Source organism: Lemur catta, chromosome 7 (genome assembly GCF_020740605.2).
Source record: "Lemur catta isolate mLemCat1 chromosome 7, mLemCat1.pri, whole genome shotgun sequence".
Taxonomy (NCBI): domain Eukaryota; kingdom Metazoa; phylum Chordata; class Mammalia; order Primates; family Lemuridae; genus Lemur; species Lemur catta.
Window position 1 is genome coordinate 107,796,300 of NC_059134.1, and position 26,151 is coordinate 107,822,450.

General features: G+C 68.8%; 2 protein-coding genes across 2 annotated transcripts in view; one reads left to right on the top strand and one right to left on the bottom strand.

Moving 5' to 3' along the window:
• Window positions 1-25,299, top strand: part of BRSK2 (BR serine/threonine kinase 2) — a 48,609-nt gene extending 23,310 nt beyond the window's left edge. The window contains exons 2-21 of the mRNA XM_045558564.1: window positions 3,620-3,714; window positions 5,137-5,222; window positions 6,925-7,065; window positions 7,494-7,610; window positions 8,013-8,046; window positions 8,221-8,289; window positions 8,762-8,908; window positions 9,874-9,905; window positions 10,203-10,367; window positions 10,452-10,549; window positions 10,617-10,767; window positions 12,741-12,806; window positions 14,246-14,306; window positions 15,008-15,215; window positions 15,564-15,612; window positions 18,947-19,070; window positions 19,970-20,150; window positions 20,217-20,306; window positions 22,326-22,373; window positions 23,434-25,299. Coding sequence (XP_045414520.1) covers window positions 3,620-3,714; window positions 5,137-5,222; window positions 6,925-7,065; window positions 7,494-7,610; window positions 8,013-8,046; window positions 8,221-8,289; window positions 8,762-8,908; window positions 9,874-9,905; window positions 10,203-10,367; window positions 10,452-10,549; window positions 10,617-10,767; window positions 12,741-12,806; window positions 14,246-14,306; window positions 15,008-15,215; window positions 15,564-15,612; window positions 18,947-19,070; window positions 19,970-20,150; window positions 20,217-20,306; window positions 22,326-22,373; window positions 23,434-23,657 — 2,186 coding nt within the window. The 3' untranslated portion in view covers window positions 23,658-25,299. The remainder of the gene's footprint in view (window positions 1-3,619; window positions 3,715-5,136; window positions 5,223-6,924; window positions 7,066-7,493; window positions 7,611-8,012; window positions 8,047-8,220; window positions 8,290-8,761; window positions 8,909-9,873; window positions 9,906-10,202; window positions 10,368-10,451; window positions 10,550-10,616; window positions 10,768-12,740; window positions 12,807-14,245; window positions 14,307-15,007; window positions 15,216-15,563; window positions 15,613-18,946; window positions 19,071-19,969; window positions 20,151-20,216; window positions 20,307-22,325; window positions 22,374-23,433) is intronic.
• LOC123642966 (translation initiation factor IF-2-like) lies at window positions 17,451-23,803 on the bottom strand. Its single transcript, XM_045558563.1, has 2 exons — window positions 21,249-23,803; window positions 17,451-19,096 (listed from the first exon to the last, which is right to left on the bottom strand). Exons 1-2 carry the CDS (start codon window positions 22,175-22,177, stop codon window positions 19,039-19,041), a joined length of 987 nt encoding a protein of 328 aa, XP_045414519.1. The 5' UTR covers window positions 22,178-23,803; the 3' UTR covers window positions 17,451-19,038.
• Window positions 25,300-26,151: the final 852 nt, after the last annotated feature.

Genomic DNA, 26,151 nt, shown 5'->3' on the forward strand with positions numbered 1-26,151 from the left:
GCTCACGGAGCCTCTGTGAGGCCTGGAGGGAGGTGGCTGATGAGGGGCCGCGCCTGTGTCCTCTCTGGGTGGGGCTGGGTCTCGGGGCACAGTCCTCGAGGAGGGCGGTCACTGGCCGCGGGGTCAGCAGAGGGAGCAGCAGCCACGTGGGAGGCGGCAGAGAGGGCCTGGGTGCAGGGCCCTCAGGATGCGCCTCGGGACCCCCAGCAAGGGCAGGGTGGCCGGGACAGAGGGGCGGCGTGTGCCTGGAGGTGCGTTGGCACAGGTGCGGGCACTGCCCGGGGGCGGGGGGCCCTGGGCCTTGGCGTCGCAAGCTGCTGCCAGATAGTGCAGGGAGGGTGGGCTAGGGACGCCAGGCCAGGGCGCTCAGGCGGGGCGGGAGGCCTCCTGCCCCCTGCAGCCCCAGGCCCAGCCCAAGGCCGTGTTTCCGTCCACTGACCTCCCCCAGAAGGCCGCTGGGCTCTCGGGGACACCTTGCTCCCGGCCTGTCGTCTGCCAGCATCTGAGTTGTGCGTGCCACTGGGCGGTGTGACCCCAGTTTCTCATCTGTGAGGTGGGGGTAAAGCAGGCCCCGCCCAGAACCACACCTGGCATGGGTGGTGCCCAGAGGCTTTGGCCGGCACGGCTGGGGTCACAGGGAACAGCACCTTCATTTTACTATTTAGCTTCTGGAAAGTTGGCCCAGGGCCGCTCTCAGGCTCCTGCTAGCCTTTTTTTTTTTTTTTTTTTTTTTGAGACAGAGTCTCGCTCTGTCACCTGGCTGGAGTGCAGGGGTGTCCCCATAGCTCACAGCAACCTCCAACTCCTGGGCTCAAGCCACCCTCCTGCCTCGGCCTCCCGAGTAGCTGGGACCGCAGGCGCCACCACGCCCGGCCTCCCTCCAGCTTCGCTACCCCCTTCCTTTCCTGTTCTGGAAGCAGGACCACGTTGCCCCACGGGAACGCTTGGCTCCCGTCACCGAAGGGTGTGCATGTGTGTGCACTGGATGTGCATGTGTCTGGAAGTTTGTGCACGTGCATGTACACGTGCATGTGTGCTAAACATGTGTATGCACGTGTGTGCACTGGATATGTGTGTACGTGTGTGTACTGGATGTGTGTATGTGTGCACTGGACATGTGTGCATGCTGGACGTGTTTGTGTACACATGTATGTGCTGAACGTGTTTATGTGTGCACTGGGTGTGTGTGCTGTGTGTGTGTGCATGGGATATGTGCACACTGGACATGTGTGTGTGTGTGCACTGGATGCATGTGCTCATGTTTGTGTGCACGTATATGTGCTCTGTGTATTGTTTGTGCACTGAGTGTGTGGACATGTGTGTGCGCTGGATGTGTGTGCTGGGTGTGTGTGTGTGCATGGGATATGTGCACACGGGACATGTGCGTGTGGACTGTGTATGTGTGTGCACTGGATGTGTATGTGTTTATGTGTGTGCACTGGACGTGTGTGCATGTGGACTGTGTATGTGTGTGCACTGGATGTGTATGTGTTTATGTGTATACACTAGACACGTGTATGTGTGTGCACTGGATGCATGTGCTGGATGTGTTTGTGTGCATGTATATGTGCTCAGTGTGTACTGTTTGTGTACTGAGTGTGTGTACATGTGTGTGCGCTGGACGTGTGTGCACATTTGTGTGCATGCTAGACATGAGTATGTGTGTGCACTGGATTGTGTGTGTGCTGGACATGTGTGCACGTGTGTGCGTGCATGCGTGCGCCATGTCTGCACGGGTCCCGCTGCTCTGTGTCCTGCGTCCTCCTGCTGTGGCTGGCCAGTAAGCATTTCCGTGGCCGCTGGGCCGTGCGTCAGGCTGGGGGGCTCTCTGCGTTCGCTGTGCCGTGAGGATCCGCGCTCACCGGCTGGAGAGCATTTTGGGAGCTCCCAGTTTTGCTGAAATGAAGCGCCGGCAGAGCTGGCACCCCAGTGCCCACCTGCCCTCAGGTGCTGCCTCCCGGTCCTGAACTGGTGACATCCTGGGGGGAAGGGGCCAGCTCTTTGTCCCTGGGATCTGGGGACCACTCCTGGGGGCCGTCTGGGCCGGCGGGTTGTGACTTGTAACCACTGCCATCTCTGCTGCACCGTCCTGGGAGTTCGCCATGCGCGTTTTGAGGAGCTTGTTCCCCTTGGGGTGAGGCTTTCGTCTCCGGTCATGCCGCCTTTCCCCCTCGCTGGACGGGTGTGCTCCTGCTGTGTCCCGCGTATGTGGGCTGCATCCTGCCTTCGGCGCCGCCTGACCTGGGGAGCAGGTGGCCTCTTGTCTGGGGAGGGGCCTCCTGGCGTGGCCGGGTGCCCTGGGGCCCGGGGAGGAGGTGCAGGGTCAGTGCCAGCCCTGGGCGGGGGCCGCAGGCGTCCCAGAGAGATGGTGTCGCTGGGCTGTGGGCATCGCCACCCGGCACTGAACTCTGGAGGAAGGACACCCCCCCACCGCCTCCCTGCCCCTCCCGCGTGCTCCGTGTGAGCGGGAATGGCCCTGCAGGCCCTCGCGCTGGATCAAAGGCCGCTGGAGAGAGGCCCCAGGAGCCCAGCCGCCCGTCCCTGGGCATCTGCGTGGGGCAGGGACTCCTGCCGCCGGGGAAGCCCGTGTCTCCCACACAGGGGCCACCTCGGGACGGAAGGGGCGGAGCCCACCCCTCAGCGGGTTGGCCGGGCGGCTGGAGGTGCGGCGGGACCGTGGGCGAGGCAGGCCGGGCCACCGAGTGACACACAGGCCCTGAGTGAACCAAACAACGCAAGAGGCGGAGCAAAGCTAACGGCCAGTGATGGGTGCGGGGCGCGTTCCTGATGCTCGTGACGAAGGATCGGCTCCCAGACAAATCCAAGGGCTCTTGCCGGTTGCTGAGGAAACGCACGCTGTGCACACCAGCATGGAAACGTGCGACGGGAACACGCAAAGAGCAAACCCGAGCCGTGGCCACCGCGGGAAGGTGCTCGGTGTCACCGTTAGGTGGCGGCAACAAGATTCCACCCAGAGCCACCCCTGGAGTTGGACGTGGCTCTGGGGCCCTGCAGAGCGGGCGTGGCCGCCTGTCGTCACAGACGAGCCCCTGGAAGGGCCACGTCCATCGCGGCCGAGCGGAACTCCCAGTCGGGCTCTGCGTGTGTGACACCGGTGGGCAGAGGCTGCGATGACACCTCCCCACACACCTGGGACCCTCGTGGAGGGGAGGCCCCGGGCGGGTGCCCAGCGCCGAGGCCACAGCTCAGTCCCGTGGGGCTTCAGCGGCAGCCGGGCTGTGGTGGCCCGAGGTCCCTGAGGGACGGAAGGCAGGGGCATCTCTCTCTGCATCTCTGTGGGGGTCTTGGACGGGACTGTGGGGACAGCCTGCTGGGACGGGGCAGGAGCGAGGCAGGCGGTGGCCCTGGCTCCCCGGCCGGGGGTCCTGAAGGCCGGGGGAGGGGCACGAGGAGGCCAAAGGGCTGATCTTGGGAGGAAGACGTCGGGGGCAGGTGGCCCTGAGCTGCCCCGACAGTGACCAAGGGCCGGGGGCAGCGGCCGGGCTGGGCTGGGGTGGGGTCCAGCCAGGCCGAGAGGTGGAGCCCCCAGGCAGGGCAGCTCTGCGGGGTGGGCACCGCCACGGTCAGGGGGGTCTGAGCCACGGCCTCCCTCCCGCAGGGCTGGTGAAGCTTGGGATCCACTGTGTCACCTGCCAGAAGGTGGCCATCAAGATTGTCAACCGCGAGAAGCTCAGCGAGTCTGTGCTGATGAAGGTGAGACGCCGCCCAGCCAGCGGGGAGGACGGGGCCTCGGGGGACCCGCCACCCTGTCACGTGGGCTCTGGGGGAGGGAGGATCCTGCTCCTGGGCCGCCCCACGGCGGTCCCTCACCCCACCCGCCTGCTTCCTTCCTGCCTCCATGCAGCAGCGGCCCCTGGCTGGGGACAGGGGACAAGGGAGAGGCCAGCAGCCAGTTCCCCCAGTTAGAACAGAGGGAGCCCCCCCCCGTCAGGCCAGGCAGGGACCCTGCCCTCCTCCTCCGCTGGGGGCCTGGCCTCAGCTGGCCTCACGGGATATGGTCACCATTGGGGACCGGGCAGTCCCCATGCAGTGGAGGCAGCTGAGGGCCACGCAGCCTGTCAGGGGGTGGGGGCTTCCCAGGGCATCCCGACCCTCAAGCAGGGCAGTACCCAGCTCCCGGACCACGCAGGCCTGAGTCGGCTGGGACCCGGCGGGGGTGTGGCATGTGGGGGCCCCGTCACCAGAGGCTGTGGCTCATCCCCTCTCCCCCAGGCGCAGGGCTGGGGCTGCCTGGGTGGGCAGGAGCAGCGGGGGATGGGAGGGAGAGCCAGTTAGGTCTGTAAGGACCCAGCCATGGGGGCCACGGGGGCAGGGGTAGGTCAGACGGCTGAACGGGGACCCAGGGAGAGGCAGGTTCTGACCCTGCCCTGAGGAGGAGCTGGGCTCCAGGGGGCCCATGGAACAGTGTGGAAAGGGGGCCCTACCCACGGGTGCAGGTGCCCGTGCCCTGGTGGGAGGGGGAGGGCTCCCAAGCCGGCCTGTGTCCCCACGGGCACCCGCCATGGGCACGGCTGCTCACCTGCCCTGCGCCCCAGTTCAGAAGCAGGACTGGGCGAGGAAGGAGGCAGGCGGGGCGGGGCAGGGGGCCGCCCTCTGGGCCCCTCCTGCCCCTCCCTGGGGGGGCAGTGCCAGCCGCAGGCCTGTGGGGGCCACACTCTGCACACGGAGCCCGACGCGCATGCAGGGCACAAGCCTGTCCGCCCTTCCTCAGGGGTCTGCACAGGCCCCTTCTCCTGGGCTTCCCACAGTGAGGAGGGACTGAGCCCAGGCTCCCGGGCAGCTGGTGCAGGGGCAGCCCGTGGGCCCAGGACAGCCGCCGGCCCTCCTCAGTCTCAAGGACGGCAGCCCCCAGACTGAGGAGGGCCGGTGGCTGCCGGTGGCTGTCCTGGGCCCCAGTGAGGAGGGCGGCTCGGGCACCCGGCCTGCCGTCTGCCCAGCGCTGGGGGGCCTCAACCAGGGCTGGTGCCGGCTGACCTAGCTCCCCCTGCGGCCCCCCAGCCCTCACACCCCTGCCTGCCCCACCAGCCGAGCGGCCGCACACGCAGCCCCCGGCGGAGCGGTGAGGGCGGGAGGTCGCACGCCGGCCCCGCCCGCTGACGCTCTGGTCCCTGCCAGGTGGAGCGGGAGATCGCCATCCTGAAGCTCATCGAGCACCCGCACGTCCTGAAGCTGCACGACGTTTATGAAAACAAAAAATATTTGTAGGTATTGCTGGGTCTGGAGAGCCGGGGAGGCAGGGGGCGTGGCGGGCAAGGGGGCCGCAGCAGGGGCGGGGGGTCGCGGCCCCACTGGCAGGGCTGGGGAGTGCGTCTGCGGTGCCACTGAGAGGTGGCGGTCTCAGCCCGGGCCGCGGCGGGCCCTGCTCCTGGACCAGGCCCGTGGCCAGCTCTGTGGGAGCTCGCAGAGCCACTGGCTGGAGGCCCGCAAGGGCACAGGCTTCCTGGGGCTGGGGGCCTGGGGTCAAGGGGCAGGAGCACCTGGCCCTCCCCTCCCACTGCGCCCCGCCCCAGCCTGGGCCCTGCGCCCCTGAGGCTGCAGGCCCAGTGGAAATCTGCCCCTGCCCGGGCGGGGGCCCAGCAGTCACTGGCCAGGCAGGGCCCTCGATGGGGGCAGGGGGAGGGGGGTGCAGGGGCTGCTGCCAGCCCCTGGGACCTCTACCTGGGCTCTGCCTGAGGACCCAGCCAGGCCCGACCCCCAGCTGCCCCCGGCAAGCAGCTCGGCCTCCTGGGCCTCAGCCTCCCCACCTCTGTGGGGCCAGTGTGGCGCCAAGGCCCAGCTCCCAGCACACAGCGTGCGAGGAAGATGAAGGATGGGGGGCAGGCCACCGTCCTTGTCACTGTGGGCCTGGGGGGCCGTGGCGGCGGGTCAGGGCAGGGGTCAGCACCCGCACCTCCTCTGCTCCTGGGCTCTGCGGCCCAGCGGCCCAGCTCAAGGTGTCCTGGTGCTGTCCTGTGAGTCTGGGGTGGGGACAAAGGCCGGGACAGGCACCCTCCACACAGCAGTGCGGGACCAGTCACTTCTTCGCTGCTGTGTGACACGCGGGGACAGCATGCGGTGACTGCAGCGTGGCGGCCCCGAGCTGGGGAGGCTCCTTGGAGGGCAGAGATGGGCGCAGGCGGGTGGGCATGGCTGGCAAAGGCCTGGGATGGATCAGGAAGGAGCTGGGGCCTGATGGGCACAGCACCCTGCAGGGCCCCCTTTGGGCTGCGCTGAGCCCTGGCCCCTCCTGCCCAGAATCCCGCCGGGGGCCCGTCTCTGCCCCCACAGCTGCCCCAAGTGTCAAGGCCCCCACCTGGCCAGACCCCACCAGGGCAGAGAGGCTGCAGTATGCTTGTCGCGTGCAGCTGGGGGGGGAGCACAGGGCACCGTGGGGAGGCACCACCGGGCACCCTGTCACCCCGCCGGAAACAGACACCTCCTCTCCCTGACCCCGGTGCCCCTGCCACACTGCACCCCACCTCCCGCCATGGCCCCCTGCATGGCAGCCCCGTGGGGCCCCGGTCCTCCATGCCCAGCAGCGTCCGCGCCCAGGCCTGGGGCCCAGAAGGTGTGAGGATCTTGCTTTACAGACCAGGCTGTGTCCTGAGGCTGCCGGGACGATGCCCACCCTTGGCCCCAGGGCACCAGCCACACTCAGCTGGAGAGCCAAGGCTGTCCCCAGCCACTGACCTGCCCTAGTCCAGCCCCGCCTCCCCCAGGGTCTCTGCAAACGCCTGTCTTCCAAGACCCCGTCAGGAGGTCACCTAGGAGCCTCGGCCACTTGAGGTCCACCCTGCTCTGAGACTCCAGCTGCCAGGGCTCCTCTGGGGCCCCCAGGGCGGGATGGAGGCTGCAGCGTGAGCCCTGGGCGGGAGGTGGCCGGCAGCACAGCTGGGCACAGTGACGCCTGCCTGTCTCCTGCAGATACCTGGTGCTAGAACACGTTTCCGGCGGGGAGCTCTTTGACTACCTGGTGAAGAAGGGAAGGCTGACTCCCAAAGAGGCTCGCAAGTTCTTCCGGCAGATCATCTCGGCGCTGGACTTCTGCCACAGCCACTCCATATGGTGCGAGCCCTGCCCCCGGTGCCCTGTCCCCCCGGGTGCCCGTCAGTGCCTGTCCCCTGGGGTGGGCAGTGCACCCTTTGCCAACCCTCCAGGGGCCTCAGGAAGGTTTTGCCAGGTGCCCACCCAAGGGCTGTGGGACGCTCCTTGGCATTTACAGGGGTCCGGCTGGGCCTGTGGGGTCTTCCTCCACCAGAGCAGGTGTGGTGGGAGCAGGAGCCCCTGGGGGTGGCCGGGGGCAACCAGGAAGCTGGCCCAAGGACCAGGTCCAGAGGCCAGGCAGGCACCTTCTGATTGGCTGCCTATGACATCACCAGGCTGGGCTGCCAGTGGCCAGCTGTGTGAGTTGGAGTTTGGGGAGGGGTACGGCCCTGGGCAGGGGTCTCCCTGGCCTGAGGGGCCCAAGTCAGCCTCTCGGCCTTCCTCCCCAGCCACAGGGATCTGAAGCCCGAAAACCTGCTGCTGGATGAGAAGAACAACATCCGGATCGCAGACTTCGGCATGGCGTCGCTGCAGGTGGGCGACAGCCTGCTGGAGACCAGCTGCGGGTGAGTGGCCCCTCCCGGCTGCAGGCTCTGTGGGGCCTGGACAGCTGTAGTGGCCCCCTGGGCCTGGGCGTGGACCCCAAGGGCAGGTGCAGCGAGGTGAGGGCAGACAGGCCCCTGGAAGCCTGCCCCGCCCCAGGGCTGCTAACCTGCCTGGGTTAAGGCTGGGACCGGCCTCCACTTCCGTGGGGCTCCTGGTGTCCACTCTGGCCGTGGGGCCTGGCCCTCATGGGCTCCCAGGCTGCCTGGTGTGGTCTCCCCGCAGGACCATGTGGGGTTCTGGGCCCACCGTGCACAGGGGCAGGGATGCAGGAGCAGGTCCAGGCAGGGCAGGTGGCCAGGCCTGGTTGCAAGTCCTGAGCCTCTGTCCCCAGCCTATCCCCAACCCGCTGCTTTTGCCTTCAGGTCCCCCCACTACGCCTGCCCGGAGGTGATCCGGGTGAGTAGCCGCAGACAGTCCCGGGCCCACGGGCCGGCCCCTCTGGGCGAGACCCCCGGCCCACTCCAGCCCTAGCTGGGCTGCCCGTCCCTGGGCGGACCCCCCCAGACCCTCTGCCCAGGCCCGGGACCCCAGGCTCTGCGCGCGCCAACGCCCGGACACTGCCCTCCGCAGGGGGAGAAGTACGACGGCCGCAAGGCGGACGTGTGGAGCTGCGGCGTCATCCTGTTCGCCCTGCTGGTGGTGAGCCCGGCCCCACCTTCGCCCTCGCCCCGCCCCCACCCTGCCAGGACCCTCGCCCCACCCCAGCCCCACCCTCGCCCCGCCCTGGCCAGGATTGGCCCAGCCCCGCCCCACTCGCCCCTCCCCGGCCAGGACCCGCCCCCGCCCCCGCCCTTTTCCCAGCCCCGCCCTCGCCCCGCCCCCACCCTGCCAGGACCCTTGCCCCGCCTTCAGCCCCAGCCAGGACCCGCCCTCGTCCCAGCCCCGCCCTCCCCCCAGCCCCGCCCTCGCCCCGGCCCCGCCCCACCCTCGCCCCTCCCCGGCCAGGACCCGCCCCCGCCCTCGTCCCGGTCCCGCCCCGGCCCCGCCCTCCCCCAGCCCCGCCCCACCCTCGCCCCTCCCCGGCCAGGACCGGCCCCGCCCGCTGCCCCGTGCCCCCGCCCACCCCTACCCCCACCCCTCACCTGCGCCCTCTGACCCCCGCCACCCGCAGGGGGCACTGCCCTTCGACGACGACAACCTGCGGCAGCTGCTGGAGAAGGTCAAGCGCGGCGTGTTCCACATGCCGCACTTCATCCCGCCCGACTGCCAGAGCCTGCTGCGGGGCATGATCGAGGTGGACGCCGCGCGGCGCCTCACGGTGCGTGGCCGCCGCCCCCGCGCGGTCCCCGGGCCGCCCCTGCCCGACGCGCCTCCTCGGGGCCCCCAGGGCTCCTCAGGTGTGGCCGGGCGTCCCCCTGTGCCTGTGCCTGTGAGCGTGGCGCGGCGAGTGCTGGGGGGCCCAGGTGCGTGTGCGCTGTCCAGGTGCGCGGGGAGCGTGCGCGGGTGCGTGTGGGGACGTGGCTACAGGTGAGGGGGCCACGGCCCAGGTGCGTGAGTGTATACGCCGGTCTGTGGGAGGGCCTGCTCAGGTGTGTGCACAGGTGTGTGTGACCTTGTGCCAGGTTTGGGCACACGCACAGGTGTGAGTGGGCGTGGTGCACAGGTGGGTGACAGACCTGTGCCCGTACGTGTGCTGTGGCAACGGGGATTCCCCATCGCCACCATCCTGCCTGTGGCGCTCCAGGGGCGAGGGCTCAGGCAGTGTGAGTTGTCCCCTGCGTGACAGCATCAGCTGTACGGGTGGGGGGCGCTAAGGGGAGCCCCCTGCCGCTCCTCCCGGCCGCCTCCAGGGCTGTCCAGTGTCAGGATAGCACCTGCCCGGCAGGACAGCAGTCGCCTCCCACCCTGTGAGCTGCGCCCAGTCGGGGGGAGAAGGGCCACGTAGCTGGCAGCCCTCCCAGCCTCCTGCTCGCACCTGCACCCAGCCCTGCCCCCGCCGCACAGGTGGGCCCGGCTGTTTCCCTGCTTCCTGCCTTGGGTCCTGCCTGGAGCCGGGGCCACCAGGGGCCACCGCTTCCCGCCTTGCCTCTTCCTCCTTACCCAGGCCCCTGCCCTGCCTGGAACCCCCTCCCGACCCCGCTCGTCCCCAGACCCGCGTCTGCTGGCGCCCCTGCTGCCCGCCCCTCCTCCGCCCTCCCCTCTGCTCTGTCCGCGGCACCCCTCCGTCACCTAATGCGGGCTCTGTCCCCTCCGTACTAACTCCCTGTTTCTCTTTCCTTGTAGCTAGAGCACATTCAGAAACACATATGGTATATGTAAGTAGCTTTTCTCCCACTAATCGCCTGCTTTGCCTGTCGCTGTGGCCTGGAGGCCCTCCTAGGGACGGCGGGGGGAGGGCGCCGCCAGCGCAGGCCCTGCCCCCGCCTCGGCCGCCCTGGCGCGGGTGCGGGGTGCGGGCAGGACGCAGGAGGCCCGCAGGGCCGGTGCAGGGAGAGCGCAGGACTCGGGCCAGGCGTGCCAGGTGCGGGTAGGCCTCCCACCCTCCTGGCCGCCTGGGGGAGGAGCCTCCGGCCCGCCCCAGGTGAGTGACGCGGCCCGGCCTGTGTCCACAGAGGGGGCAAGAATGAGCCCGAGCCGGAGCAGCCAGCGCCCCGCAAGGTGCAGATCCGCTCGCTGCCCAGCCTGGAGGACATCGACCCGGACGTGCTGGACAGCATGCACTCGCTGGGCTGCTTCCGCGACCGCAACAAGCTGCTGCAGGACCTGCTGTCGGAGGAGTGCGTGCGCGGAGGCCGGGCGGGCGCGGGGCGCGCGCGGGGCGGGGGGGCGCACGTGCCAGCGCCTCGCATGTCGCCCCGCAGGGAAAACCAGGAGAAGATGATCTACTTCCTCCTCCTGGACCGGAAAGAAAGGTACCCCAGCCAGGAGGACGAGGACCTGCCCCCGCGGAACGAGATAGGTACGCCCGGGAGCCCCGCCCTGCGCCCCGCGGGCCCGCGCCCCGGCTGAGCCCCGTCTGTGCGCAGACCCTCCGCGGAAGCGCGTGGACTCCCCGATGCTGAACCGGCACGGCAAGCGGCGGCCCGAGCGCAAGTCCATGGAGGTGCTCAGCGTGACGGACGGCGGCTCCCCGGTGCCGGCGCGCCGGGCCATCGAGATGGCCCAGCACAGCCAGAGGTGCGTGCGCCCAGCGCTTCTCTCCCTGGGCCCCGCCGGGGCAGCGTCGCCGCCTGGGGTGCGGGCCGGGTCCTGCGCGGGGGCGGGGCAAGGGGCGGGGCTGGGTTGGGCGGCGCTGGGCGCAGCTGGGCTGGGTGGGGCTGGACGGAGTGGAGCTGAGCTAAGCTAGGTTGAACTGCGTGCACCTGGGTTGGGCGGGGCTGAACTGGGCACAGCTGAGCTGGATGGAGCTGGGTGGAGCTGGGTGGGGCAGGGCGGGGCTAGGCTGAAGTGGGTGCAGCAGGGTGGGGCTGGACTGGACTGGATGGAGCTGGGTGGGGCTGGGCTGGGCTGAACTGGGCACAGCTGAGCTGGATGGAGCTGGGTGGGGCTGGGCTGGGCTGAGCTGGATGGAGCTGGGTGGGGCTGGGCTGGGCTGAACTGGGCACAGCTGAGCTGGATGGAGCTGGGTGGGACTGGGTTGAGCCAGGCACAGCTGAGCTGGATGGAGCTGGGTGGGGCTGGGCTGAGCTGAGCTGGATGGAGCTGGGTGGGGCTGGGCTGAGCTGGGTGCAGCTGAGCTGGATAGAGCTGGGCTGGGCTGAAGTGGGCACAGCTGAGCTGGGTGGGGCTGGACTGGGCTGAGCTGGATGGAGCTGGGTGGGGCTGGGCTGGGCTGAGCTGGATGAGCTGGGTGCAGCAGGGTGGGGCAGGGCTGGGCATGACTGAGCTGAACTGGGCTGACCTGACTTCAGCTTTGCTTGGCTGAGCTGCCTGTGATCACACCTTGTTGAAGCCACCGGCCTAGGAGTCTGTCCCCCACTTGATGGACTGAGCTCTGGGTGGCCAGTGGCGGTGTGTGGGGGCCAGGAAGTGGAATCTGGGGCTGACGGGCAGGGCTGGGCTGCCCGACACGTTCTCTGGATGCATGGAGGCTCCCAGGCTCTGCAGAGCCCGAGGCCAGGCCAGGGCTGGGCTGCTCGAGGTCCCCAGCAGATCTCTGGAGCCGGTGCAGCCCCTCCAGGGCAAGCCTCCACCTTCCCCGTAGTCTGGGGCCAGCCTTGGGGCCTGTGGCCACCACCCATGTGTCCCAGTAGGCCTGGCCACCTTTGGGGAGCCCCCCCGCCCCCCTCCCCCGGCTCCCAGAGCGGGATTTGGGTGCTGTGGCAGGGCAGGGATGCTCCTGAGGAATTGGCCAGGCCCTGTGTGGAAAGCACAAGGCAGCTGGTCGGCCGTGAGGACAGACTGCTGTGTCTCCAGCCCTGAGCCTGGTGCTGGTGGCCCTGCAGACCACAGCCCCGTGGTAGTCCTGGGTCCTTCTCGGGGTTCCTCCAGGACCTCCTTCCAGTTCTCTAGCCAGTCTGGGCCACTGCCCTGGGCTGCTGGCACACTTTACCAACCTGGTCTCTCTCTGGCACCTTGCTTGTCCAGGGCACACGTTGCCCCGGCAGGACCCCTCCTGGGGGCTCGAGGGCCCGTTTCCTGCCTGCGTGGCTGCCTCTCTGTGGGCTCCCTGACCCTGCAGTGCAGGTTGAGGGCTGAGTCCAAGACCCCACCCCACTGCCTGGCCTCGTCTTCCCGCTGCTTTCCCAGCCTCCAGGCCCGGCTGCCTCGGGGCGGGGTGCTGGGGAGGTCCAGGTGTGGACCGTCCTGGAAAGCCTCTGCCACGCCCAACCCAGTTCCACTTCTGGCTTGGACACCTACAGCCAGCAGGGACCCCAGCCGCTTGGCACTGGACCTCCTGGGGCCACTGGCTGGGGTGGAGGGGCAGGGGGGGCCGGGCATCCCCGCAGCCAGGCCAGGCCAGCTGCCCCGCAGGTAACCAGGGTGGGGTGTGCTGTGGCCGCAGGGCTCCCTGCCCACCTCCCTCCGTGCTGTCTGCACTGGCCCCAGACCTGCGTGCAGCTCTTGCCGCGTGGCCCGGGCCCGGTGGCTGGCCCGTGTCTGTGTGGCCGGGTCGGTAACTCTGTTTTCTTGCTTTGTTCCTGCTGTAGTAAAGCAGTGTTCAGTAAAAGCCTGGATATCGCTGAGGCCCACCCCCAATTCAGCAAAGAAGACAGGTACACACCCTGACCACGCACCCCGCACCTCCCAGCCCCAGACGCTGCCCTGCCTCAGGTGGCAGACAGGCGGGCCTGGTGGCGGGGCTGGCTCCCAGGTACCCGCAGCGGACCTGTCCCACGAGCCAGGGGCAGAGCCTGCGTCGGGCTCCACAGAGGCCAATGGCGGGTGCTGGTGAGGCCGGTGGCCGGCCCACACGCGGGCCCCACTGCCACAGGGTTCCCGCTGTGCCATACCTCGTTGCCACGCTGACCCTCATCCCTGTCCTCCTGCCCAAGGTCAGAGAAGCCTCTGCAAGGGCCGGGCCTCCCAGGCCCCAGCCCCAGGCAGGCGGTACTGCTCCTTGGGGCTGCTGCCTGGTCCCTGCCGTGCACCTCCCTGCCCCGGCTGCCCTCAGGGTCGCGCCGTCTTTCCTGCCTCGGCAGTGGCAGCTCAGAGTCCCCGGGGCCGCCTGGCCGGATGTGGCTCCCCACCCCGTCCTCCAGTTACTTCCTTTGTGCTTTTCTGGTGCCAGGTGACAAGCTCCCGGCTGGTTCCGCAGGAGGCCCTGGGCCTCGCTCCTGGTTGCTGTTTCTGGTGGGGCCGACCCCGGCTCCCCGATCAGTTCCCAAAATCTTTGGGCCCAGCCCTGGCCCTGGGGGCTGTCCTGGCCCAGGCAGGCTGAGCCAGGCGTGGGGTCGCCGCCACCTCTGGCCCCTTGGCTGTGTCAGGTTGGGGAACTGGAGGGGTGTCACCATGGAGCCCCCCAGGCTGCCGGCTAGCGGGGCAGGCCTGGGTGGTCTTCTCTCTCTGTCCTCTTCACCCCTGTGCTCCCTCGGCCTCTTCCCCTCTGTGTCAGGTGCCGCTGCCCAGGGCCGGGCGGGTGCTTACACTCCGGGTGCGGTGGAACTGCCAACCCTGGCTGTGCCCGGGGGCAGCCGCAGGCCTGCATCTCTGCGGGGTGTGCCGGGCCGGCCAGGTCTCCCGCCAGGGGGGCGGCAGGGGAGGAGGCCCCGCCGGCCCTGCCCAGGCCCCCAGGTGCAGGCTGAGGCAGGCGAGGGCTGGCCCTGGCGTCTCTCGTGGGCAGCTGTGGGCGTGGAGGGCTGGGCTAGTGCCCAGCTGGTGGCCCACGTGGTGACAGCCCAGCTCGGAGGCCGGCTGGGCTTGGGCAGCGGGGCCTTGGGGCAGAGGACCCAGTGTAGGGCCTGGAGCAGGAGGGGCTGGAGCCCCAGGAAGTCCCGTCTTGTCTCCTCGTCCCTCTGCCTTGCCGAAGGCCCCAGTGCCACCCCCTGTGGTGAGCTGGGATGGGCCCGCTGGGCTCTGACACCGCCCTGGGCTCGCAGGCTGCGGGGCCCCTCCCTCAGGGCGGGGCCTGGTGAGCTCCAGGCCTCGCGGAGGGGCCCTCAGGGAAGGCGGAGCCGCGGCCCCCACCAAGTCTCGGCCCTGCGCTGTGTCCTAGGTCACGATCCATCAGCGGCGCCTCCTCAGGCCTGTCCACGAGCCCACTCAGCAGCCCCCGGGTGAGTGCCCCGCGGTCCCAGGCCACGGCTGCATGCGTCGTCTGTCCGAGTGTGCGGGGTGGGGGCAGGCTGCCGGGGCCCCGCCCGGGAAGCTGTCCCACCCGAGTGCACAGGCGTGGGGCTTGGGCTGCTCTTGCTAACTGCACGTTTTTTGTTTTGTTTTCTTTTTGTTTTCTCGTCTGTCACTTGTTTTCCTTTGTGGCAAACCCTCCCCGCCCGCTGCCTCCCCTGTTGGCCCGTCTGGGGTCCTGCTTGAATGTCTCTGGTCCTGCGGGCGCCGTGTGTGCATGTGGGGCGGGCGGGCCCTCGGGGCGGGTTTTCCCCCCACCGCTTGCTGCCTGTGTCTCCTGTAGCCTGTTAGAAAGTTCATCCTGCCCCCCCCCACCCCCACGCCGGCCTCTGTGGCCTGCCCCCCAGCCGCCTCCACGGAGCCCGAAGCTTGTGGGAGCAGCTTGCGGCCCGGACACGTCCTCCCGCCGCAGGCCGCCCCGAGGCCCAACCCCAAGACCCAGACCTTGCCGTGCAAGGCCAAGCTGAGCGACAAGCCTCTGCAGGGCACCAAGTCCAACCCACTCCCAGCCGGCACCCAGGCCCGGCCTCCCGCCACCTGCCCGGGCCCCCAGCTGGCCCTGTGCCTGGGCCCCACCCGGCTCCCTCCCACTGGGGCCGAACCAAACACCAAATCTGTCCCCACCATACAGGTGACCCCTCACCCCTCACCGAGGGGCAGTCCCCTCCCCACCCCCAAGGGGACTCCCGTCCACACGCCAAAGGAGAGCCCAGCCGGCACGCCCAACCCCACGCCGCCGTCCAGCCCCAGCGTCGGCGGGGTGCCCTGGAGGACACGGCTCAATTCCATCAAGAACAGCTTCCTGGGTTCACCCCGTTTCCACCGCCGGAAACTGCAAGGTGAGCCCTGCCTGGGGGGGCGCCAGAGTGGGGGGAGGGCTACGAGGGAGGGGTACCAGCAGGGTCTGCAGCACGTGGGTCCCCGTCCGCCCCGCTGCCCCCCCATGGGCCTATGCCCTTAACCGCGTGTTCAGTCGGGGGCCCGGGCAGCACCTCTGCATGTTTGCGTGTCCTGGAACCTGCCCATGCGTGTGTCTCAGGCCGCTGCCCCGTACGCAGTGCCAGGGTCTGGGGGCTGCTGGTGGCCAGACAGGCCCCTCCCAACTTGGGCACCAGAGGCTCCCAGGGCCCTGCGGCCCCTCGGGTGGCCGGCGTGCCCACCATGCCCCCCATCCGTCCCTCGTGCAGTTCCGACGCCGGAGGAGATGTCCAGCCTGACCCCGGAGTCATCCCCAGAGTAAGTGGTTCGTGCTCAAAGCCTGATGCCTGGGCCAGGCCGGCAGGGGAGGGTGTGGGGACCACCCCCAACGCACGCAGGCCGAGCTCCTGGGTCCCTCCCTCCACCTCCTGCCGCGGGCAGGGCCTGCCTTGGGCCCCTGTCTTGGCCGCGTCTCCACAGCCCCCAGCTGTGAGTGCTGCGGGGGCGGGAGGTCAGGGGGCGGCAGGAGGGGCACAGCTCTGTTCCAAAGCCACAGCCTGTGGGGACGAGGGGTGTGCTGGGCAGTGCTCCCCGAGGCCTGGGCCCCCCAGGAGCAGAGACAGGCTTGTAGGGACAGTGGGGTCTTAGGAAAGAAACAGTCTAGGCCGGTCATGGGACAGGGGCCTGGCAGGAGCAGGTGTGTGGCGTGGGGGTGGCCTTGGCAGAGTCCAGGTGCAACGGAGCCGGGGGTGGGTGCAGGGCAGGGTGGGCCGGGCAGAAGCCATCCTAGCCCTCCGCTCACCGACGTGCAAGACCCAGCAGACCCGCGATGTCCCTGTGGCAGCCGCCTTCCCCGCTGTCCAGCCCTGGAGAGAACCCGGCACCCAGGCTCTCCACGACAGCCTTTGTCACGGGGCAGCGTCTCGGCGGCTGACAGCGCACATGCGTGAACACGCGAGGCGAGCCCGTGCGGGGCAGCCACAGAGCAGCAGCCAGGACAGGGCCGTGGGGGCCTCGTGCACACGACCTCGGAAACAGCCGCCGGGCGAGACCTTCCTCCTGCCTTTGGCCCTGAACAAGGCCACTGCGGGAACCCACTGCTCAGCGCCGGACTCGCCTGGAGCAGGTCTGCAGTCGGGCCCAGGACCCCACCCGAGTCAGACCCCCGGGCCAGCCGGAGCCACCTTCCCGGCGGGGTGCCCAGGCAGGGCCACTGTGCTTTGTGGCCCTGAGGTACTGGGTTCAGGGGACGCTTCTGTATCCTCTGGTCAGGCCTCAAGTCGCCATCTCTGCTGGAGTCAAACGCTTTCATAAACACTCGCAATTACATTTTCCGGGAAAGTCGGACAAAAGCCCCAGTGGCTCAGCACCTTCTCAGCGCCCTCCGCCTGCTGCCCTCCCGCCCCCGACACGCTCTGGGGCTCAGCCCTGCCTGAGGGTCCGACGCGGTTCACCTGCCACAGCCCCTCTGTGCTGAGCAGGCGCCCGCCGGGGCCTGGTCCCCACCTGCTGCTAGCCCTGCGCCTGCCAGGGTTCTCCAGAGAAGCAGCGTCCGGCATGTGTCCTCAGGAATGGGCCGTGAGGTGGCAGCTTGTGGGGCTGGAACTCGGTGGGCTGGCGTCCCCACGAGCCCAGACTGCCACGTCACAGTCCTGAGGAAGATTCTTTCTTCTGTGGGACCCCTCGGCCTTGTTCTTGCGAGGCCTGCGGCTGACGGGACGCAGCCCCCTGCCCTGCCGGTCCGAGACCACCTGCAGCAACGTGCACACTGGCGCTGCGGCCCCGCCAGGGACTCCGGGGTGGACGGCCCAGGCCCCCCAACCACACGCCTGCCCCGGTCTCTCGGACACTGGACTGTCTCTTCCGGACACCACACACCCGGGTCCCAAAGAACAAAGTCCAGTTTCTGTTGGTTTTCTCTGCTGTCGTCGTCAAGAGAGGAGCGTGCAGAAGCCCCTCTGGTTTCCTGGATGGCCTGGCTGCCCCGTGAGCCATCAGCAAAGGTTCCTTGAGCACCTCCCGGGCCCAGGCCTTGGTGTGGGGCCAGGGCAAGACCGCGGCAGGTGCTGGCTGGAGCGCGGAGGGACGTCAAGAAGGCAAAGACGGCTGAGCACCAGCAGGGGCCCCAGACGCCCCTTTGCAGCCCTGGCCCCCAGCCTGCGTGGGAGCATGTGATTGGCAGAGCCTAGGTCACATGTCCATGCCGTAGCTGCAGGGGAGGCAGTGGAAAGCCTGCCCGGCTGTATCCGTCAGCTGTTGCCACATGACAAACCATCCAGAGCTCCACGATCGAACAACACACACTCGCCATCTTGCAGCTTCCGCGGCTGTCCTGGGCCCTGCCTGGGGTCCTGCCTGTGGGTCGCACGAGGCTGCAGTCAGCACATCGCTGGGCTGTGCACTGGAGGCTGGACTGGACCCACTTCCAAGCTCCCGTGGCTGTGGGTGGGATTCGGGTCCTCGCAGGATGCTGGGCAGAGGCCTCCGCGTCACGCCAGTGGGCAGCCGCCAGCAGGGTGGGCCTGCGTCCCTCACACTCCCAGGTTGTCCTGGCAGGAAGAGAGTCGAGGTCGGGTGCTGGTGGGAAGGAGGGCTCACGGCGTGAGAGCGAGGCGCAGGTGGGGCTGGGGGGCGCGGAGGCCACGTCTGCCAGCGCTTGCCTCCGCTGGGTGCCGGGCCATGCTGGAAGGAACGCCAGGGTCAGGCGAGTCCTGCAGCCGGGTGGGCAGCACTGCACCAGGTGGACGGCCCCTCGAAGCGGCCTCTGGGAGCCGAGGGCCACGGCGAGCTCTGGGTGGGCCCTTCCCCCGCAGCCCTGGAGGTCTGGGAGCCACCTCTGTTCTAGAGGGAGGAGTGGCCATGCCAGGCCAGAGCAACAGGGACACGGGCAGCCACGCAGCCACCTGTCCCAGGACAGGAGTGCGGCCCCAGGCAGCTGAGGCTGCTCCTCCGAGTGGGAGGGGCACGCAGCACCTCTCTGTGCCGTCAGTGCCTGGGTGCGGCTCCCCGGCGCCCCCCGCACCAGGCTGCAGCCCCTCCGCCGGGATGCTGCCGGCCTCAGCCACTTAGGCAGAGAAGCCAGGCAGGGCGCCCACCCCACTCCTTCCAGCTGGGCTTCCAGCTCTGGGGCCTGGTCAGGGCCCTGGGACCTGGTGAGAGAAGCAAGGTTAGGGTGTTTGGGGTGGGGGGGATCTGAGTTAGTGCGTCTGGGTTTGAGTCAGGGCATTAAGGTTTAGAGTGTTCAAGTTATGGTTAAGGCTTTTGGGGTAGGGGCAGGGCATTTGCGGGGTCTGCGTTAGGGCTAAGGTGTTTGGGTTAGAGTTCAGATGGTTGGGTTAGGGTAAGTTTGGGGCATTTAGGGCAGGGTTGGGGGATTTGGGGTAGGATTGAGGTGTTTGTGGTAAGTTTGGGGCATTTAGAGTAAAGGCGTTTGCGGTATTTGGGGTAGAGTAGGGCGCTGGGCATTGAGGTTAGTGCTGAGGCATTTGGGATGAGGTTGTGGGATTGGGGTGGGGCCTGGCTGGGGCCGTGGAGCGAGCTGTCCCCGTCCCACAGGACTTGGGTGCTCGGCAGCCCGTCCTGGGCCAGGGCAGCAGGCGTGTGGATCGGGCACCACACCCTGCCCACAGCAGCCTTGGTCCCCCCCGCCCAGGCTGGCCAAGAAGTCCTGGTTCGGCAACTTCATCAACCTGGAGAAGGAGGAGCAGATCTTCGTGGTCATCAAGGACAAGCCGCTGAGCTCCATCAAGGCTGACATTGTGCACGCCTTCCTGTCGGTGAGTCCCGCAGCCACCATGCAGCCCTGGGGGGGACAGCAAAGGCGCAGCTGTGACCCCAGGGCCCCGTGCAGGGCCTGCTACCCCTGGGTGGCCATCCCGGGCCCCGGGTCTCTGTCTCCTTGTCCCATCCTCACCACCAAGCTGCCTGGCCTCGCCCTGCCTGTGGAGCCCGCGGCCATCCACGTCCCAGGGTTCTGAGGAGCAGAAGGGATGTGAGCCCCTGAGTCTCGTGGGGACCCTGTGCAGGCTGCATCGCCGAAGCCCCCGGCCCAACCCCCCAGGGCTGCCCTGTGCTGGTGCCCGGCAGGGGGAGTCAGCGCTGCCCCAGGGCAGGCCCCGCGGGTGACAGGCTGCCGTGCACTGAGCAAGAGTCCACAACCCCCATGGCAGCTTCTCTAGCACAGGGCTGGCCTTGCCCCCCTGGACACTGGTCCTCTGGGGTCCCCTGGGGCACCCCAGCATCCTTGGCCCACGCCCAACCTTCCACTCACACCCCCCAGCACTGCTCTGGGTCGCCAAGGCTGACCTCAGACTTGGGGGTGCCCTCGGCCACCTCCCCCTGCCACCCTGGGCACTGGCAGCCCGTGTACTGGGGACCCTGGCTCTGGGGCTCCGTCTGCGCTGTGGATCCGTGGGCAGCCCCGGCTCCTGCGTGTGCGTGGGGGGAGGGCACCGTCCCCACATGCGGCAGGAAGCCGGGGACCCAGGCCCCTCACGTCTCTCCCGCCTCACCCTCGCCCTGCCCCCCATCTCTGCGCTCTGACGAAGCCCGGTGGCTCCCCTGTCCTGCCCTCCTCGAGAGCCTGGCGTGTCCTGGGCAGGGGGCTCTGGGGGGCCGGGACGCGCTCCCCACCCGGCGTCTCCAGCCACGCTCACGCCGCCGCCGCCCTCCGCAGATCCCCAGCCTGGGCCACAGTGTTATCTCCCAGACGAGCTTCCGGGCCGAGTACAAGGCGACGGGAGGCCCTGCCGTGTTCCAGAAGCCTGTCAAGTTCCAGGTGGACATCACCTACACCGAGGGCGGGGAGGCCCAGAAGGAGAACGGCATCTACTCTGTCACCTTCACCCTCCTCTCAGGTGAGCGGAGGCCAGGGGTGGCCTCGGCCCGGCCCTGCCTGGGGCGTAACCATCTGTCTCCCCCAGGCCCGAGCCGCCGCTTCAAGAGGGTGGTGGAGACCATCCAGGCCCAGCTGCTGAGCACGCACGACCAGCCGGCGGCCCAGCACCTGGCAGGTGAGGGCTCCGCTCGTCCGGGGCGATGGCCGTGTGGACAGGAGGCGTGACGACCCGGGCGCAGCCCTGGCCCGCGGCAGGACCCCCGCCCGAGCTGTGGCTGCACCGCTCAGGGAGCAGGGCCCCCGCCCGGCGGGCCTGGCCCGCCTCTGTCCCAGGGACGTAGGGCCAGCCGCACCGCACTGAAAGGCGCCTCTTGTCCACTGTAGAACCTCCCCCGCCAGCGCCAGGACTAAGCTGGGGTGCTGGGCTTAAGGGCCAGAAGGTGGCCACCAGCTACGAGAGTAGCCTCTGACGCTGGCAGGTAAGGCGTCCGGCCTGCCGCCGGGGCGGGGAGGGGCTGCGGGCAGGTCCTGAGAAGGGCTCCCCACGCCCGCCTGGCGGTCCCAGCCCAGGCCAGGCCAGGCCAGGCCAGGGTGCCCCGGGCAGCCAGCCCACCTGCTGGGCAGCCGCACACGGGCTGCCGGCTGTGCTGTAGCCCCCAGCCCCCCGCAGTCCTGACTGCCCGGAGCCCAGCCTGCTGCAGGCGGACGGGCCTGAGGCCCAGCTACAGCGGGGAAGGGGCTGCCTGGGCCTAGAGCCCCGAGGTCCCCGGAGCCCGAGGGTCTGCGCCACCCAGCGTCGGGCAGGGAGGCCCCCTGCGCCCCTGGGCCCACGAGTGGCGGGCAGGGCAGGGGTGGGCGGTGGCGGGTGCAGGCTGTTAGCCAGGGTGAGCGTCCGAGTGGCGGTGCGGCGCCGGGGTGATGCGGGTCACACTGACCCTGACCTTGGGGACCTGGGCCCTCAGTGGAGCCTTTGCCCAGCCTGTCTTCTCCAGAGCTGGGTGGCCTGTCAGGGTCACCACCTGTGCTTCTGGGGGTCCTGGGGGCCGGAGTCGGCCCCACCCATCCCCCTCCACCACCCTCATCCCATCACCTGGGGACAAACCCCCAAAACACTCACCCCCAGTTGGCAGGAGGAGGCTGAGCTCCCAACAGCCTTGGCCCTGCCCAGGCCCCAGGGGGCTGGCTCGGTGGGCAGGGAGCACGGCAGGTTCCCGGGCAGCGGGCATGTGGGCCTTGTCCTACGCCGGGGGCCGCGCTGTCAGCCTGTGGCAGCCTCTGGCTCCTTGAGCTCTTGAGAAATAAGACCTCCACCTTAGGGAGGGAAACTGAGGCCAGGGAACAAAGGACAGGCAAGCAAACCCCGGGCCTGGTGTGTGCTGCGGGATCCCCAGACCTGCGGTGACGCCCGGGCACCACAGTCTCTCTCTGCCCCTGGCCGGGTGGTGGGCTCGAGCCGGGCCACGAGGGGTGGCTCTTTCCATCAGCACATGGCCGTGCCCGGCCCCCCTCCAGCCCTGCCCCCGACTCCTGGGTGCCTACTCTGGGCCTCGTCTGTCTCCCCCTGGACTTGGGGAGCCCAGCCTGGGACCCCAACCTGCCCCACTGCTGCCTCCCACGGACTTCCCTGTGCCCTCCCTCCCACGCGGGACGCTGCCTGGCCAGCTCAGCTCTGAGTCCCTGCAGGAGGGGCCCCTCAGGCACTGCCCATCCTCCAAGGGACCTGGTGGCCACCATGGTGGGGACCCCAGTTGGTCCAGCGAGGGGAGGCTGAGGCCCCAGTGAGCAGGCCAAGAGCAGGCTGGGTGGACATGTGAGGGCCTTGGGGGAACAGCCCCCACCCCAGGGCCCCCACCACCACCCAGCCCTGGCCTCCTGCCAGCACCGGGGTCCCCAGGTCCCACAGAGGATGGGAGAGGGCCAAGACGGGGTGCCCGGACGAGCCTGGGATGGCCTGGAAGCCACCAGCCTGGTGCTGCCGAGTGGCAGAGTGAGGGGGCAGGCGGCCAGGGCAGGCAGGAGGGTGGCAGACCCGGGCGACCACCACATCCGGGCTCCGGCTCTGGCGGCCGGGGACCCTCTGCTGTCCACAGGGCTCTGCCTCTGCCCCCTCTGGGCCTGCCGCGGCCGGGGCAGCCGTCCAGCCAGGTCGAGGGGCCCCCTTTTCACTCTGCCCTCTCTCCGTTCTGTGCTCCAGACACCACTAACTGTATGGAAATGATGACGGGGCGGCTTTCCAAATGTGGTAAGACTCCCTGCTCACCCGCACCTCCGCCCGCCACGCCTCCCGCTCGCGGGCTCTGGCCACTGCCCCCGCCCAGGCCGTGCCAAGCCCCTGGTGTGGACACCAACGCCCCGCAGCCCGGGCTCCCCGGCCCCCGCGCTCCCCACAGGCCAGCCAGGGTCCCGCCCGCAAGCCCTGGCCTGGGTCAGGGTGGACTCCAGCCCTGTGGGCCCCGCGGGGGTCGGGGTGCCCACGCGCCCCCTCCCGGCCATGCCTGGTCCCAAAAGAAGGGCCTGGGGCTCTGGGCTCAGGTGGGGGTCAGGGTTAGGAAGTGGAGTTGAGGTGCCCATCGGCCCACCTGGGTAGTGGGCACAGCACCCCAGAAGGGGGTAGTCACCCCGTTTCTGCCCATTCCTCCTGCCTCCGGGACTAGGGACCCGACTCCGGCTGCCTGCCCCTCGCCTGCTCCCCAACCCCTCCACGCCTGTCCACTCATCTGTCCATCTGTCTGTCCGCTGCTGCTGAACTCCATCCACGTGGCCAGGGGCTGGCTCCAGGCCCGGGGGGCTGCGGCAGGCTCATCCTCCTCTCCCGTGTCTTCCGCGGGCGCTGGCTCCAGCCTCCCCACCGCAGGGCAGGCCGCACACGGCACCAGCAGCTGCTCCCGGGGTGCTGCTCAGCCTCAGGGCCCCTGGCACTTAGGCTGCCACCTCCGGGCCGGGCTCAGCCAGCCTTCACGGCCAGGAGGCTGGGGTGGCCCCAAGGCCTCAGGGCCAGGCCCGGAGAGGGAGAAGGGGTCTCCCCACCTGCCCGAGCCTCGGTTCTCCAAAGCGCTCTGGGTTCTGGATGGCAACTCAGGCATAGGCCTCACGGCCCCTGGCACGCAGGGCCCCCGCCAGCCACCTGCCCCGCTTGCCGCCCGCCTGCACCTGCTCCGCGCCCCTCCGCCCTCATCTCGTTGGGTTTTCCTTTCTCTGTTAAGGCCCCTTCGTTCATTTGTTTGTTTGTTCTTTCTCTCTCCTTCCCTCCCTTCCTCTTTCCTGTCCTTTTCTCTTTTTTTGTCTCTGTTCTGTGTACCCAGGCAGCCCATTGAGTAACTTCTTTGACGTAATTAAACAACTTTTTTCAGACGAGAAGAACGGGCAGGCGGCCCAGGCCCCCAGCTCGCCCGCCAAGCGGAGCGCCCACGGCCCACTCGGTGACTCCGCGGCCGCTGGCCCTGGCCCTGGAGGGGACGCCGAGTACCCGGCGGGCAAGGACATGGCCAAGATGGGGCCGCCCGCTGCCCGCCACGAGCAGCCTTAGACACACTAGCCCCTCCCCCAGCACAGCACTGACAGCGCCGCCCGCGCCCCCTCTGGACCGGGTTCTGGAGCCAGGGAGGAAAGGAAGGGCCCGGCGGGCCGCGGCCTGCGGGCTGGGCCACGCGCTCGCTCTTTCTCTCTCGCGGTCTCTGTCTCTGCCTGTCTCTGACAGCATCACTTGTTTCCACTCTTGATACCAGGAATTATCCCGAAAAGCTAACATGTCACCTCCACGAGGCCGTCCTCTGTGCCCTGCGCCGGACACTGGCTGACCGAAGGCAGCTGCGCGGACCCGCCCTCCCTGCTCCTCCTGCCGCTGCTGCCGGGCGAGGCCCCGCCCGCTGCCCGTCCTCGGCCCGCGTGGCCGCCGAGAGGCCCAGGCTCTGTGGGGAGGCCGCCTCCTGCCCGGCCCGTCCAGACCCTGGGCGGCCTCCAGGGCAGGGCCCCGGGGCGAAGCAGCAGGAACAGCCCCGCCCGGCGCCCCCGACCCCGCACTGGACGCCCAGCCCCCGGCCCCCACCTGCAGCCTCGCGGCCCCCTGCATCCAGTCCTGCACCTCACCTGGGGCCGGGGGGCGCATGGGCGCGACGTTCCCATGGAGACTGAGACGCGGCTGGGCCAGGGCAGTGCCGCTCGTCCGCTGTGTGAATTTGCTGAGTCTCCGCACTTCTCTGTTCAGGGAAGGGCGGCCCCGCCCTGTGTCTCCAGCAGGGAGGGGCGCAGGGGCAGCCGTGGACAAGGCGCCAGCAGCTACTGTAAACTTTAAAGAATTCCTGCAAGATATTTTTATAAACTTTTTTTCTCGGTTGTTTTTGGAAAGGGGTGTGGGGGGGCTGCTGGGCAGGGCCTTTGTGTGTCAGTTCCCGCTCTCGGCATTTCTACACGCACATATCTATATTTAAAGAACGGGCGGCAGCTCCGTCCGGCTGCTTGGTGACCGTGTGGCAGCAGCTCTGGTTCTGCGGGGCCCGTCCAGGCCCAGGCTGGGGCTTGTGCCCGTGAGCGAAGGGCGGGGGGGCCCGGAGCCGGCCCACACAGGATGGCAGCTGCACCGTGGGGCTTTTTGTATTAAAATGGAAAAAAGATGAAAAAAAAAAAAAAAACCAACAAAAGGCAGAGTGGGCGGCGTGACGGGGCGTGTTCCTGCACACAGCAGGGTGGGGCCGTGGCCACTGCCCGCCCGGCAGGCCCCCACATCTCCACTCCCACCCGCGTCCCCTCCTGTCGGGGCGGCCGGCCCCCCCCCCCCGCTGGCCACAAGCCGCCCTGGTGCAGCCGGCGGGTGGCGCAGGCGGCAGGGCCGGTGCATGTCTTCGCTGTGGCCCGTCCTTCGCTTTGGGTGTCCCTGTGTATAGATTTTAACGCTTCTGTTAACGTTAAGCCTCCACCACAGGCTGGGATTTCTACACATAAGACAAAATTAAACACCTGTAACAGCAAAAGCCACACAGTACCAGCGGGCAGGGGCTCGTCCGCGAGACAGAGGAGACCGACAGCAATACCTCTCGCTAGCCTTCCTCTTTTGTACTTCGACACACGCGGACTCACGCAGGCGTCACGGAAATGGACAAGCCCCACCTAGTGTACCCCTGTCAATAACTGTGAGCAACTTCAGTTCCGGAACAATAAATTCCTTCCGTAAAGACACTGACGCCAGGTCTTCCTCCAGGCAGGGTGGGGACAGGGGTCTGGGCAGCCGGTGACAGGCCTGTCCCCTGGGCTCTACCAGGTGCTGCCGCTGCCCAGCTGGGCAGGACAGAGCCCTGTGCGGGGGCCACGCAGCCGAGCCATCGTCACTTCCCGTGTGTTGGGACCTTATTCAGGGCAGGGGCTGGGCAGCAGCACCGTCCTCACCCCTCCCACTGGCGGCCGCCCCAGTGCCCGGGCTTCTGGAGAGTGGACCTTTCCCGCCTGCTGCTTGGCAGGAGTCTGGCGGGGGGCACCCGGGCCCAGGCTGATGGGCACAGAGAGGAGGACAGTCCCCACACACCCAGCACAGAGGGCGGCCAGGCCAGGGGCCCCAGGACACCCCCCTGGGCTGCAGCGCGAAGGGGGCGTCCAGCCCCGCGTTCCAAGGGCAGCGCCTGGGCGTCCACCCGGCCTTGAGGACGGGCAGAGGCCACGGAGCCCCCGACCCCATACACGCTCGCTGCCTCGTGTGTGGACGCTGGCACAGGTGGCCCTGTGGCTGCTGGCAGGGCCTGACCACACCAGCCACGTCTACACCAGCACTGTCCCCACAGCACTGACACCCGGGGCTGAGTGGCTTTCCGGGAGGGGCCCGTGAGCTGCAGGTGTCTCTGCCCACCCAACGCCAGTGGCTGCCCCCCAGGCCTGCGAGACAACCAAAAATGTCGCCAGATGCTGCCATGTGCCCCCTGGGGGCAGAGTCAGCCCTGGGGGAGAACCGCTGCCCTGGAGTTCAGGTGTTCCCGAGGGCAGCCGTGGGTGCGAGGCTCTGCAGGGCGGCAGCTCCCACCAACTCGGGCGTAAAG